Genomic DNA, 13,199 nt, shown 5'->3' with positions numbered 1-13,199 from the left:
CAAATACAGGAGAGGATAAGAAATGAAGGAGGAAAGAGACAGAAATGACGGGGGCGAATTTTAATCCCTCCCCAAAAACCGGGTGAGTTGGGGTCGGGTGGGAGGTTAAAGTGTTAAAAGAACTGAATCACAGCCACAACCCGCCCACCACTGGTTTTAACGGAGGTGGGATAAGGGAACAGGCAGTCAACCCTCCCAGTGGGGAAAAAAACTGTTGTAATGTAAGAGGTGGAACGCCCATTTAAATATTATAATGAAACTGGCGTGCCTCAGATTTAACCACCATTTTGAATTTAACGGTGGCTGGGCAGGTTTCGCAGGTCTTGGGGAACTCGATAGCTAAAGTAAGGTGAGGACTGCTGGATCCAGGAGATAAGAGCCTTTACACTTCCCTCCTGGATCCAGTGTCCCTGCCTCATCAACCCTCTCCCCGAGGCCTCTGATCGCCTTCCCAGATTCCCCCACCCCACCAATGAGATCTTCAGGATGACCTCTCACCCCAATGCTGGAGTCTGGCCCTGATGTTCTCTCCCTCCCCCACCGATCCTCCTCCGGCCCTCGATGTTATCTCCCTCCCCCTGATGCTCAAGTCTGGCCCCCACCTGATTCCTCCCTCCTCTCCATCTCCATCTGGCTGGCTGCGGCTGGCAAACAGAGGTCTGAAATGCAAATTGGGCCCTAACGTGTTTCAGAAAAACCAATTCGATCATTTTTGGTGACCAACATCTACAGTCAAAGGTGAACATATTGCATTGGTCTTGAGTGAAGTTGGGTTTAAAAATAGATAAAAACAAAAGGCAAGAATTTACTCGTGTTTTGCGGTGAGTTTGGGGGTGGCGGGGGCGTGGTGGGGTGGGGTGTCGAGTGCTGATATTTCTTTTGAGGTGAGACCTGATACTGCCCTGTAATGAGTGCATTGACGATTCTGTGCGTGTCTAGGGCCTTCTGTGTGTGTAAGAGTGATGCTGCTGGTGGTAGTTCATTTTAACATGTAAATGACTGCCCAAAAGCAGTGACTATCTTAGAACAAATGAAAAGACGTATACCTGTTGCCAGCATCAGCCGATTCTGGGCTGAAGTGTTTTACTTTGGAACCTTCAGTCTGGAGCTATTTTGGTCAAGTTACAGGAGAGACTTTGGAGTGTCTTTTTTTTAATGAATTGCATTTGGCAGAGTTGACCTTGCCTCTGAGGACCTGTGAGACCACTGGAGTATTCCTCCACCCCATGGAATCTCGCTCCCCCTGATGCTCAAATCCGCCCCCCCCACCCGGTTCCCATCCAATCCCTCCCTCCCTCCCTCCTTCCCTCCCTCCCTCCTTCCTTCCCTCCCTCCCTCCTTCCTTCCTCTCCATCATCCACAGTGATGGGTGTTATGTCTTTAGATGCTCTGTTAATGACTCCATGAGGCAATGTGTTGTACTTGAACTGTAGTGACCTTAGTCCTTTATTGATAACTCCAGAGTGAGGATCACACATGGTGGCCTGCCTTTTATACTAGGCCAGGCACACCTGTACAGGTAACTTACAAGTCTCCCACTGCAGTGCCCTCTGGTGGTACATCTTATGCAATGGTACCAGCAGTAAACATGTAGGATACATGACAATAGGTTCTGAGTAGCTGTGTGGGATTTCCTTTGTTCTCTATTTTAATGGAGGAAGACCAATACACGAGAGAGGAAAGGAGAGTGAGGCAGCATTAAAGGATGATGCGCCCGACAAGATATTACCCCCTTTCCCCCAAAGAATTTCTAGGCCACACGGGTCCCCTGTCAATCGAGTGAGGAGCTGTGTTGGACAAGAATGTGCTTTGCCAAAGAGGCTCTAGGAGAGCTGTGTGAGCTACATCAAGAAGACATGCAGCGAAGATCATCTGCTTGGGCAGCCTTGTCTGTAGCTGTGAAAGTGACGCTGGCTCACTTCATGCATCTGTGGGGGACCTGTGTAATATGACCCAGGGTGTTATTCAGCAGGTAACTGATAGTATTTTTTGAGCACTGGGGAATTCATCCAGCTTGGAATGGCAGTAGTGTGAAAGCGCCACACAGTTTTATCCTGTTGCTGGGTTTCCCAAAGTGTTGAGTACAGTAGAAGGTGTGTCGGGTGCATTAGCAGCTCCTACAGTTAACGCCCTCAACCCTCCCAGTGGAAAGGAATGTCCAGATTGTGTGTGATCAGATGACAAGAATTCTCTCTTCAAGCAATGCTTGCTGGAAGTTGCCGTGATGCCTTTATTGTCAGGAATACTCCCCTCGCTGAGCTCTGCAAGGAAGGTAAGCCATAACTACTAAGTGACAAAACATACCCCTTGCTACCATGGATAATGAGCTCTCAGTACTCACAGTGGACTGTTATTGACAAGGCGCATGTCTCTGCTCGAGTAAAAGAACTTTGAAGGGCTGTTTTCACTGCCTTGATTCGATCAAAAGGGGTCCTGGATTTAAAACTTATATTAACAATTTCGATTTGGAATCAAAATCCCAATTTCTAAGTTTATGGATGACACCAAATTGGGGGCGATAGTCGATACTGAGGAGGACTGCAACAAATTACAAGAAGCCATTAATAAAAACAGAAAATGCTGGAAATAGTCAGCAGTCAGGCAGCATCTGTGGAGCGAGAAACTGAGTTAATGTTTCAGGTCGATGACCTTTCGTCAGAACAGCCATTAATAAACATGCAAAATGTGTATATAATTGCCAAATGAACTTCAACAGAAGTGTGATGTATTACATTTGGGTAAGATAAACAAGGAAGTCACATATTACTTTGAAAATAGGAATCTAAATGGGGTACATGAGCAAAGGGATTTCGAATACAAATACATAAATCACTAAAAGTAGCGATCCATTATAATAAGGCCATACAAAAAGCAAACCAAGCACTAGGGTTTATTTTGAGACGGACAGAATTGAAAAGTGGAGAAGTTATGCTAAACCTTGGTTAGACCACACTTGGAGTGCTGTCATCATCATCATAGGCAGTCCCTCGGAATCGAGGAAGACTTGCTTCCACTCCAAAAGTGAGTTGTCAAGTGACTGTACAGTTCAATACAGGAGTTATAGACCCTGTCACAAGTGGGACAAACAGTCGCTGAAGGAAAGGGTGGATGGGGAGTCTGGTTTGCCGTACGCTCCTTCCGCTGTCTGCGTTTGGTTTCTGCATGCTCTCAGCGATGAGACTCGAGGTGCTCAGCGCACTCCCGGATGCTCTTTCTCCACTTAGGGCGGTCTTGGGCCAGGGATTCCCAGGTGCTGGTGGGGATGTTGCACTTTATCAAGGAGGCTTTGAGGGTGTCTGCCCACCTGGGGCTCACTTGCCGTGTAGGAGTTCCGAGTAGAGCGCTTGCTTTGGGAGTCTCGTGTTGGGCATGCGAACGATGTGGCCCACCCAACGGAGCTGGTCGAGTGTGGACAATGGAGTGTCCTCCTCCGTTTCGGGTGCCCCCAAAAGTTTGTCACCATCCTCCGCCTGCTCCACGATGACATGCAAGCCGTGATCCTGACCAACCGATCCACCACAGACCCAATCCACGTCCGGACCGGGGTCAAGCAGGGCTGCGTCATCGCGCCAACGCTCTTCTCGATCTTTCTCACTCTCAACAAGTTCCCCGCTGGAGTGGAACTAAACTATAGAACCAATGGGAACTCCGCCTCCAGGCTAGATCCAAGGTCGTCCCATCCTCGGTCATCGAACTACAGTACTGTGTACAGTTCTGTTCGCCATATTATAAAAAGGATTTAGAGGCACTGGATAGGGTGCAAAATGATTTACAAGGCTGATACCAGAAATGCGAGGTTATACCTATCTGGAAAGGATGGACAGGCTGAACAGATAAGGCTGTGAGGGGTTACTTAAAATAGATCTTTAAAATGTTGAAAAGGTTTGAGAGAGTCGGCACAGAGAGAATGTTTCCACTTGTGGGGAAGAGCAAAAGTAAAGGTCATAAATATAAGATAGTCACCAAAAAATCAAATATTGTGCCTCAAAGTCTCACACGAGCCATCTATTACAGCTAGCTACCTATTAATTGACTCTTGCAGAAGGTTCACTACTCACCTGCTGCTGAAATGTTCAATCATTCCTGCCTATTTAAAGGCTTCAGCTGAAATTCCCAAACCCACCCCTAGCGTTGTACTAGTTCCGATCAGTCAACATCAGGTGGGCATGCAAATGAGCTGACCCTATGTTACACCTTTTTTAAAAAAAAAATCTAGTACTTTGTAAATTTTCTTTTTTTCTTTATTATTTCGATGCTGTTCCACCACAACTCCACTGAACAAATATTTTGTATCAGGACACTAACAATATTCTGACAGTGGATAGTCGAGGGACTATGGGGGGGGAGGAACTTACCACAATCACAATCACTAAGGAGGTGGTACTCAGTAAGATAATGGAACTAAAGGCAGATAAATCCCCTGGACCTGATGGCTTGCATTCTAGGGTCTTAAGAGAAGTAACGGCAGGGATTGTGGATGCATTGGTTGTAATTTACCAAAATTCCCTGGATTTTGGGGAGGTCCCAGCAGATTGGAAAACTGCAAATGTAATGCCCCTATTTAAAAAAGGAGGCACAGGAAAAAAGCAGAAAACTATAGACCAGTTAGCTTAACATCTGTGGTTGGGAAAATGTTGGAATCCATTATTAAAGAAACAGCAGCAGGACATTTGGATACGCAAAATTCGGTCAGGCAGAGTCAGCATGGATTTATGAAGGGGATGTCATGTTTGACAAATTTGCTGGAGTTCTTTGAGGATGTAACGAACAGGGTGGATAAAGGGGAACCAATGGATGTGGTGTATTTGGACTTCCAGAAGGCATTTGACAAGGTGCTACATAAAAGGTTACTGCCCGAGATAAAAGTTCACGGGATTGGGGGTAAATTATTAGCATGGATAGAGGATTGGCTAACTAACAGAGAACAGAGAGTCGGGATAAATGGTTCATTCTCTGGTTGGCAACCAGTAACTAGTGGGGTGCTGCAAGGATCAGTGCTGGGACCCCAACTATTTACAATCTATATTAACGACTTGGAAGAAGGGACTGGGTGTAATGTAGCCAAGTTTGCTGACGATACAAAGATGGGAGGAAAAGGATTGTATGAGGAGGACACAAAAAATCTGCAACAGGACATAGACAGGCTAAGTGAGAGGGCAAAAATTTGGAAGATGGAGTATAATGTTGGAAAGTGTGAGGTCATGCACTTTGGCAGAAAAAATCAAAGAGCAAGTTATTATTTAAATGGAGAAAGTTTGCAAAGTTCCGCAGTACAGCAGGACCTGGGGGTACTTGTGCATGAAACACACAAGGATAGTATGCAGGAAGGCCAATGGTATCTTGTCCTTTATTGCAAAGGGAATAGAGTACAAAAGCAGGGAAGTCTTGCTGCAGCGATATAAGGTATTGGTGAGGCCACACCTGGAATACTGCGTGCAGTTTTGGCTTCCATATTTACGAAAGGATATACTTGCTTGGGAGGCAGTTCAGAGAAGGTTCACTCGGTTGATTCTGGAGATGAGGGGGTTGACTTGTGAAGAACGGTTGAGTAGGTTGGGCCTCTACTCATTGGAATTCAGAAGATTGAGAGGTGATCTTATCGAAACGTATAAGATTATGAGGGGGCTTGACAAGGTGGATGCAGAGAGGATGTTTCCACTGATGGGGGAGACTAGAACTAGAGGGCACGATCTTAGAAAAAGGGGCCGCCAATTTAGAACAGAGATGAGGAGAAATTTCTTCTGAGGTTTGTAAATCTGTGGAATTCGCTGCCTCAGAGCGCTGAGGAAGCTGGGACATTGAATAAATTAAGACAGAAATAGACAGTTTCTTAAAGGATAAGGGGTTATGGGGAGCGGGCGGGGAAGTGGAGCTGAGTCCATGATCAGATCAGCCATGATATTGAATGGCGGAGCAGGCTTGAGGGGTAGTATGGCCTACTCCTGTTCCTATTTCTTATGTTCTTCTGTTCTTATGTCTTGCATTTGAAGCATAGGAAACCCCAGAACACCAAAGTAATGTAATCATTAAACAGTGAATACACTTCAAAAACTAGTTCATTGGTTGTAAAGCACTTTTGGACAACGTGAGGTCCTGAAAGCCCCTATAATAAATTCATATATTTCTTTTTCTCTTCAATGAATTAAATTTAATACTTTGATACCCATTGGGTGAATGGGGCATGTGCTCAACTTGAATTTATTAAGATCTCCCCCCTCAATCCCCATAATATAGAGAATTAATACCCTAAAGGGATTCCTACATGATTGCTAATGGGCACTTTCTACAACACACATGGTGCATGTAGATAAAGCTCCTGTGGCCTTGGTGTGGTACATATTTCAGTTAACCTGGACCCAGATGCCTCAGAGCGTCGCTTGGGTAGCGGAGAGGAGGAAATGGGATGTGTGCCTATGTTATCGTTTTGGAAAATGAAACTGAACGAGGCCCAAGAACAGATTGTCCCTGTCCTCTGAGTTGTGGTGTGGCATGAGAATTTTGGAGGTGCAAAAAAAGTGTAAGAGAAGAGAATGTTAAATAGTAATGATTTTGTTTTGCTGAGTGAGATAAGCTGGATCTCAGGGTTTTTGAGGATTTAGCTGAGCTGAATGCACAGAGATGTGTTGCAGCCTGTAGTGTAAAGTTACTGCAGTCTGAGTGTGCCAGACCCACCCAGAATACTCCCAATCAGATAGGTTTGTCAGAATGCCGCACTAAAATAGGAAACCACAAAACGAGTCTTCCCATTTAACTCCTTCAGACCACGTCGTAAATCTATGTGGCAATTTGCTCCTCAGTTTGGAGAGCAAATACGAGTTTCTGCCACAAGTTTCTCGACATTTCTGGCATGCCATACGGCGGTGTCAGTACAGGTGAGTACAAAACTGATATGGATCAAATTGTTGTAAAGTAATATGAACAGAAAATGCTCAGCAGGTCAGGCAGCATCTGTGGAGAGAGAAAGAAACAGCTAATGTTTCAGGTCGGTGACCCTTCTTCCAGTTTTAAAGTAATGTGGGCAGAAAAAATGTGCTTCTAATTGACTTCGACCAAGTCGGGAACCACTTTTGACCAATGTTGGGAACAAGGTTGGGTTGTGGTGAGTTTGAAGGGGAAATTGGAAAGCCATAGCTGGCTTGAAGAAGGCATGCCATCCACCCAAGGCATAATTGATCTTATTTTCAAAGGGGTTGTCATTGCTTTTTTTAGAGGTGAACTTTGAGTATCAGAATATCCTGGCACAATGTGCATACATGTATGTTTATAGGACACAAAGCTTTGTATGTTTTTAAATTATTTCAAAATAAACAGAAGGGGATGCTAGGGTCACAAGAATGCTTATGCTACACAGGCATATGCACGAGGAGCAACACTACTACTGACCAACATCACCATACAATTAACATCATAGTACAGAATCTGTATTGCATTACAATAATATTTCATGATCCCATCTTTAATTACATAACAAAGTTCAGTGCTGGGATCCCAGCTATTTACAATATACATTAATGATTTAGACGAAGGAATTAAATGTAATATCTCCAAGTTTGCAGATGACACTAAGCTGGGTGGCAGTGTGAGCTGTGAGGAGGATGCTAAGAGGCTGCAGGGTGACTTGGACAGGTTAGGTGAGTGGGCAAATGCATGGCAATGCAGTATAATGTAGATAAATGTGAGGTTCCACTTTGGTGGCAAAAACAGGAAGGCAGAATATAATCTGAATGGTGACAGATTAGGAAAAGGGGAGGTGCAACGAGACCTGGGTGTCATGGTTTATCAGTCATTGAAAGTTGGCATGCAGGTACAGCAGGCGGTGAAGAAGGCAAATGGCATGTTGGCCTTCATAGCAAGAGGATTTGAGTATAGGAGCAGGGAGGTCTGACTGCAGTTGTACAAGGCCTTGATGATGCCACATCTTGAATATTGTGTACAGTTTTGGTCTCCTAATCTGAGGAAGGACATTCTTGCTATTGAGGGAGTGCAGCGAAAGTTCACCAGACTGATTCCCGGGATGGCAGGACTGACACATGAAGAAAGGCTGGATCGACTAGGATTGTATTCACTGGAATTTTTAGAAGAATGAGGGGATCTCATAGAAACATATAAAATTCTGACGGGATTGGACAGTTAGATACAGGAGGAATGTTCCCGATGTTGGGGAAGTCCAGAACCAGGGGTCACAGACTAAGGATAAGGGGTAAGCCATTTAGGACTGAGATGAGGAGAAACTTTTTCACTCAGAGAATTGTGAACCTGTGGAATTCTCTACCACAAGTAGTTGAGGCCAGATCATTAGATATATTCAAAAGGGAGTTAGATGTGGCCCTTGCGGCTAAAGGAATCAAGGGGTATGGAGAGAAAGCAGGAATGGGGTACTTAAGTTGCATGGTGAATGTTGCAGGAAAGGGGTACTGAGGGAATGATCAGCCATGATCTTATTGAATGCTGGTGCAGGCTCGAAAGGGCCGAATGGCTTACTCCTGCACCTATTTGCTATGTTTCTATATTACATCAATCATATATTATACGGAAATGGCATTAAATTACTTTAAATCACCAATGGTTTATGCATTACTCACGTGGCGCAATAACGGGTTCAGCACCACCACGGGTGGCTGACCGGTTGTGGACCCCCACCAAAGCCAGTGCCCGCTCTTCCAGGTCGGTCAGGGGGGGTTATATCTCCTGGCCCACCATCCATGCGCCGCTGCTCGGCCCGATTCTTCGAAAGCTTCTTCTGCAAAGGTGACAAGAGCATGGCATGGAATAAGATCATTGCCTAGGTACTATTACAGATATCAGATGACTGACAGATATCGTTATTATTTATTATTATTATTACACATAGAAACATAGAAAATATATGCAGAAGTAGGCCATTCTGCCCTTCAAGCCTGCACCGCCATTCAATAAGATCATGGCTGATCATTCCCTCAGTACCCCTTTCCTGCTTTCTCTCCATACCCCTTGATCCCCTTAGCCGTGAGGGCCATATCTAACTCCCTCTTGAATATATCCAATGAACTGGCATCAACAACTCTCTGCGGCAGGGAATTCCATAGGTTAACAACTCTGAGTGAAGAAGTTTCTCCTCATCTCAGTCCTAAATGGCTTACACCTTATCCTAAGACTATGTCCCCTGGTTCTGGACTTCCCCAACATCGGAAACATTCTTCCCGCATCTAACCTGTCCAGTCCCATCAGAATCTTATATGTCTCTGAGATCCCCTCTCATCTTTCTAAACTCCAGTGAATAAAGGCCCAGTTGATCCAGTCTCTCTTCATATGACAGTCCAGCCATCCCTGGACTCAGTCTGGTGAACCTTCGCTGCACTCCCTCAATAGCAAGAACGTCCTTCCTCAGATTAGGAGACCAAAACTGTACACAATATTCCAGGTGAGGCCTCACTAAGGCCCTGTACAACTGCAGTAAGACCTCCCTGTTCCTATACTCAAATCCCCTAGCTATGAAGGCCAACATACCATTTGCCGCCTTCACCGCCTGCTGTACCTGCATGCCCACTTTCAGTGACTGATGAACTATGACACCCAGGTCCCTTTTCCTAATCTGCCGCCATCCAGATAATATTCTGCCTTCATGTTTTTGCCCCCAAAATGGATAACCTCACATTTATCCACATTATACTGCATCTGCCATGCATTTGCCCACTCACCTAACCTGTCCAAGTCACCCTGCAGTCTCTTCGCGTCCTCCTCACAGCTCACACCGCCACCCAGTTTAGTGTCATCCGCAAACTTGGAAATATTACACTCAATTCCTTCAAATAAATCGTTAATGTAAATTGTAAAGAGCTGGGGTCCCAGCACTGAGCCCTGCGGCACTCCACTAGTCACTGCCTGCCATTCTGAAAAGGACCCGTTTATCCTGACTCTCTGCTTCCTGTCTGCCAACCAGTTCTCTATCCACATCAGTACATTACCCCCAATACCATGCGCTTTGATTTTGTACACCAATCTCTTGTGCGGGACCTTGTCAAAAGCCTTTTGAAAGTCCAAATACACCACATCCACTGGTTCTCCCTTGTCCACTCTGCTAGTTACATCCTTAAAAAATTCCATGAGATTCGTCAAGCATGATTTCCCTTTCATAAATCCATGCTGACTCGGCCCGATCCTGTCACTGCTTTCCAAATGTGCTGTTATTTCATCCTTAATGATTGATTCCAACATTTTCCCCACTAATGATGTCACGCTAACCGGTCTATAATTCCCCGTTTTCTCTCTCCCTCCTTTTTTAACAAGTGGTGTTACATTAGCTACCCTCCAGTCCATAGGGACTGATCCAGAGTCGATAGACTGTTGGAAAATGATCACCAATGCATCCACTATTTCTAGGGCCACTTCCTTAAGTACTCTGGGATGCAGACTATCAGGCCCCGGGGATTTATCGGCCCTCAATCCCATCAATTTCCCTAACACAATTTCCCGCCTAATAAGGATTTCCTTCAGTTCCTCCTTCTCACGAGACCTACTGTCCCCTCGTACAATCGGAAGGTTATTTGTGTCTTCCTTCGTGAAGACAGAACCGAAATATTTGTTAAATTGGTCTGCCATTTCTTTGTTCCCCATTATAAATTCACCTGAATCCAACTGCAAGGGACCTACATTTGTCTTTACTAATCTTTTTCTCTTCACATATTTATAGAAGCTTTTGCAGTCTGTTTTTATGTTCCCTGCAAGCTTCCTCTCGTACTCTATTTTTCCCCTCTTAATTAAATCCTTAGTCTTCCTGTGTTGAATTCTAAATTTCTCCCAGTCCTCAGGTTTGTTGCTTTTTCTAGCCAAATTATATGCCTCTTCCTTGGCTTTAACATTATCCTTAATTTCCCTTGTTAGCCATGGTTGAGCCACCTTCCCCGTTTTATTTTTACTCCAGACAGGGATGTACAGTTGCTGAAGTTCATCCATGTGATCTTTAAATGTTTGCCATTGCTTATTCACCATCAACCCTTTAAGTATCCTTTGCCAGTCTAGCCAATTCACGCCTCATACCGTCGAAGTTATCTCTCCGTAAGTTCAGGGCCATAGTTTCCGAATTAACTGTGTCACTCTCCATCTTAATAAAGAATTCTACCATATTATGGTCACTCTTCCCCAAGGGGCCTTGCACAACAAGATTGCTAATTAGTCCCTTCTCATTACACATCACTCAATCTAGGATGGTCAGCTCTCTAGTTGGTTCCTCAACATATTGATCTAGAAAACCATCCCAAATATACTCCAGAACACACTCCAATACACTCCATAACCATCCCTAATACACTGCACAACACACACACAATCCAGAATTAGTCATCCCATGCTAATCATTGTCGCCGTTAACATTCTATGCTATCACGCTTCGCATGCAATTAAATGCATGGTTATATCTACCATCTGAGAATAATTTGAATAAGATCGAGGTTAGGACTAAACGCATGACACCAAGATTACCAGCCTAACTACAATACATCAGATCTGCATTTAAAGTAATCATTGCATCATTGCAATTTATTAAATAAATAAATAAATAAATAAATTTAATACTTACTCTGCCGGAACCAACGAGATCATTCCAGCGCTTGCGACACTGGTTTGGCTCTTTCACCTCGTGTCGTTGATGATATGATGTCTGTGATCTCGGTCTAGATGCGTTGATACACTCTGTGTGCAGGGGAGCTGGGGTTTCCCACGACCACCCCGGGTCAATAGGCCCCATCTGTTCTCCACCTCTGAGACCAAGGCAGCATTGGCCTCCTCACTGAAGAGCTTTGCGTGCCTTCGTCCACCCATCAATCCCACTTTGGCCACTTCCTCCTCTTCACCCTCAACTACCTCCTCCATAACTTCAATATTCTCCAAATTTACCAATAACAATGCAAAAACTCCAATAATCTCTCCACTAGCTTTCACCTCTCTTGCTCTCCCTCTCTCGTGTGCACTCTCTCTCGCACTCGCAGATGATCCCATACCTCCTGAATCGCGGGAAAAGACCATTGCTATGGAAGCTGGCCTTGCACGACTGAATAAATCGCTAACGCCCATTTCACATCGCTACGGTAACGCCCAAATTAAAAAGTAGAAGTTAATGGGTTTTAAAATGGGCGATATTCTGGTGATTACAAAAAAATATATAATCGCTAACACTGGAAATACTGCCCACTTTTGGCCGATCTGGACACCAATGCAAAGTCTAGCCCACGTGACTCATAAACCTTGCTAATCGATAGATGAGCTCAAACCGTGCTTAATCCAGGCTTGCAAAACTGGGTCCTTTTTGGCTGCTGTTAGAGATCAACAACCGGAAGGTCCCAAGTGCTAGAAATTAACTTGTCCGTTCCTTCCCAAGGAGTAGGGTTCCAAAGCTCAAAATATTACCTTGCCTCCAAGTCTTCAGCCTGAACTCGGACTCTACTGTTGGGGTTTTAAATTTGATAACTATACATCACTAAATGATGACGTATTCTCACTGATTCTTACTGAACACCACAAATCCTAAGCGGCACTGCTCCTCCAGCACCTCTGGCTTAGATCGAGGTTTATCTTCAATGGTTCCAAAATAGCACCCATAAATTATGTACTCGTGTTTTGTGTTTTCTGTTCCAATGTACAGTCATTTACATTAAAATTTAATAGTCAGGGTCCTTGGCCTCTGTTTCTTAAATGCTTATTTTCGTGTTCTCATTGCAGATTCTGGTGGCGGTGAAGCTCTGCCTAATGACAAAAATTCCGAGATGACTTTGCCAATGAATAGTGTAATCACAGCTGCTAAAGATGTGCATACAAATGGTGATGCAGTGGCCGTTCCCACTCAGGATGCACTTAATTTCAAGATCCAGGTGGCTGGCAGTGACGTCATTGACTTGCAAGTAGGTTATTATTTTCTCTTCTTGACCGTTAGGTCTTCTGACACCAACTCTCAGCAACATTTTTATAGAACCTTTAAATGTAGAAAAATGTCCCAGAGTGCTTCACAGAGGTGCAACCAATAAAGAAATGCATGCGGAACCACAAAAGGATATATTAGAAACAGTGACCAATAGGTTGGTCAAAGAGGTGGGTTTTAAGGAGGGCCTTAAAGGACAGGCAGAGAAGTTTGAAGGGAGTTCCAGAGTGCGGTGTCTAGATGGTGAAGGCATGACTGGCAATGATGGAATAAAGCGAGGTGGGGTTTGCAAAAGAGGCCAGAGTCAATG

At 44.6% G+C, this 13,199-nt stretch overlaps 1 protein-coding gene across 3 annotated transcripts in view; it reads left to right on the top strand.

Annotated features, from left to right (window-relative positions):
• LOC139268989 (clustered mitochondria protein homolog) overlaps window positions 1–13,199 on the top strand; it is a 93,983-nt gene that overhangs the window by 12,682 nt on the left and 68,102 nt on the right. For all 3 annotated transcript variants that reach the window (XM_070887908.1, XM_070887906.1, XM_070887907.1), the window contains one exon: window positions 12,694–12,872. In XM_070887908.1, coding sequence (XP_070744009.1) covers window positions 12,738–12,872 — 135 coding nt within the window. In that variant the 5' untranslated portion in view covers window positions 12,694–12,737. The remainder of the gene's footprint in view (window positions 1–12,693; window positions 12,873–13,199) is intronic.

This window comes from Pristiophorus japonicus, chromosome 8, assembly GCF_044704955.1.
Source record: "Pristiophorus japonicus isolate sPriJap1 chromosome 8, sPriJap1.hap1, whole genome shotgun sequence".
Classification (NCBI taxonomy): domain Eukaryota; kingdom Metazoa; phylum Chordata; class Chondrichthyes; family Pristiophoridae; genus Pristiophorus; species Pristiophorus japonicus.
The sequence above is the reverse complement of the archived record's forward strand: the minus strand, read 5'-3'. Positions and strand labels throughout refer to the sequence as shown.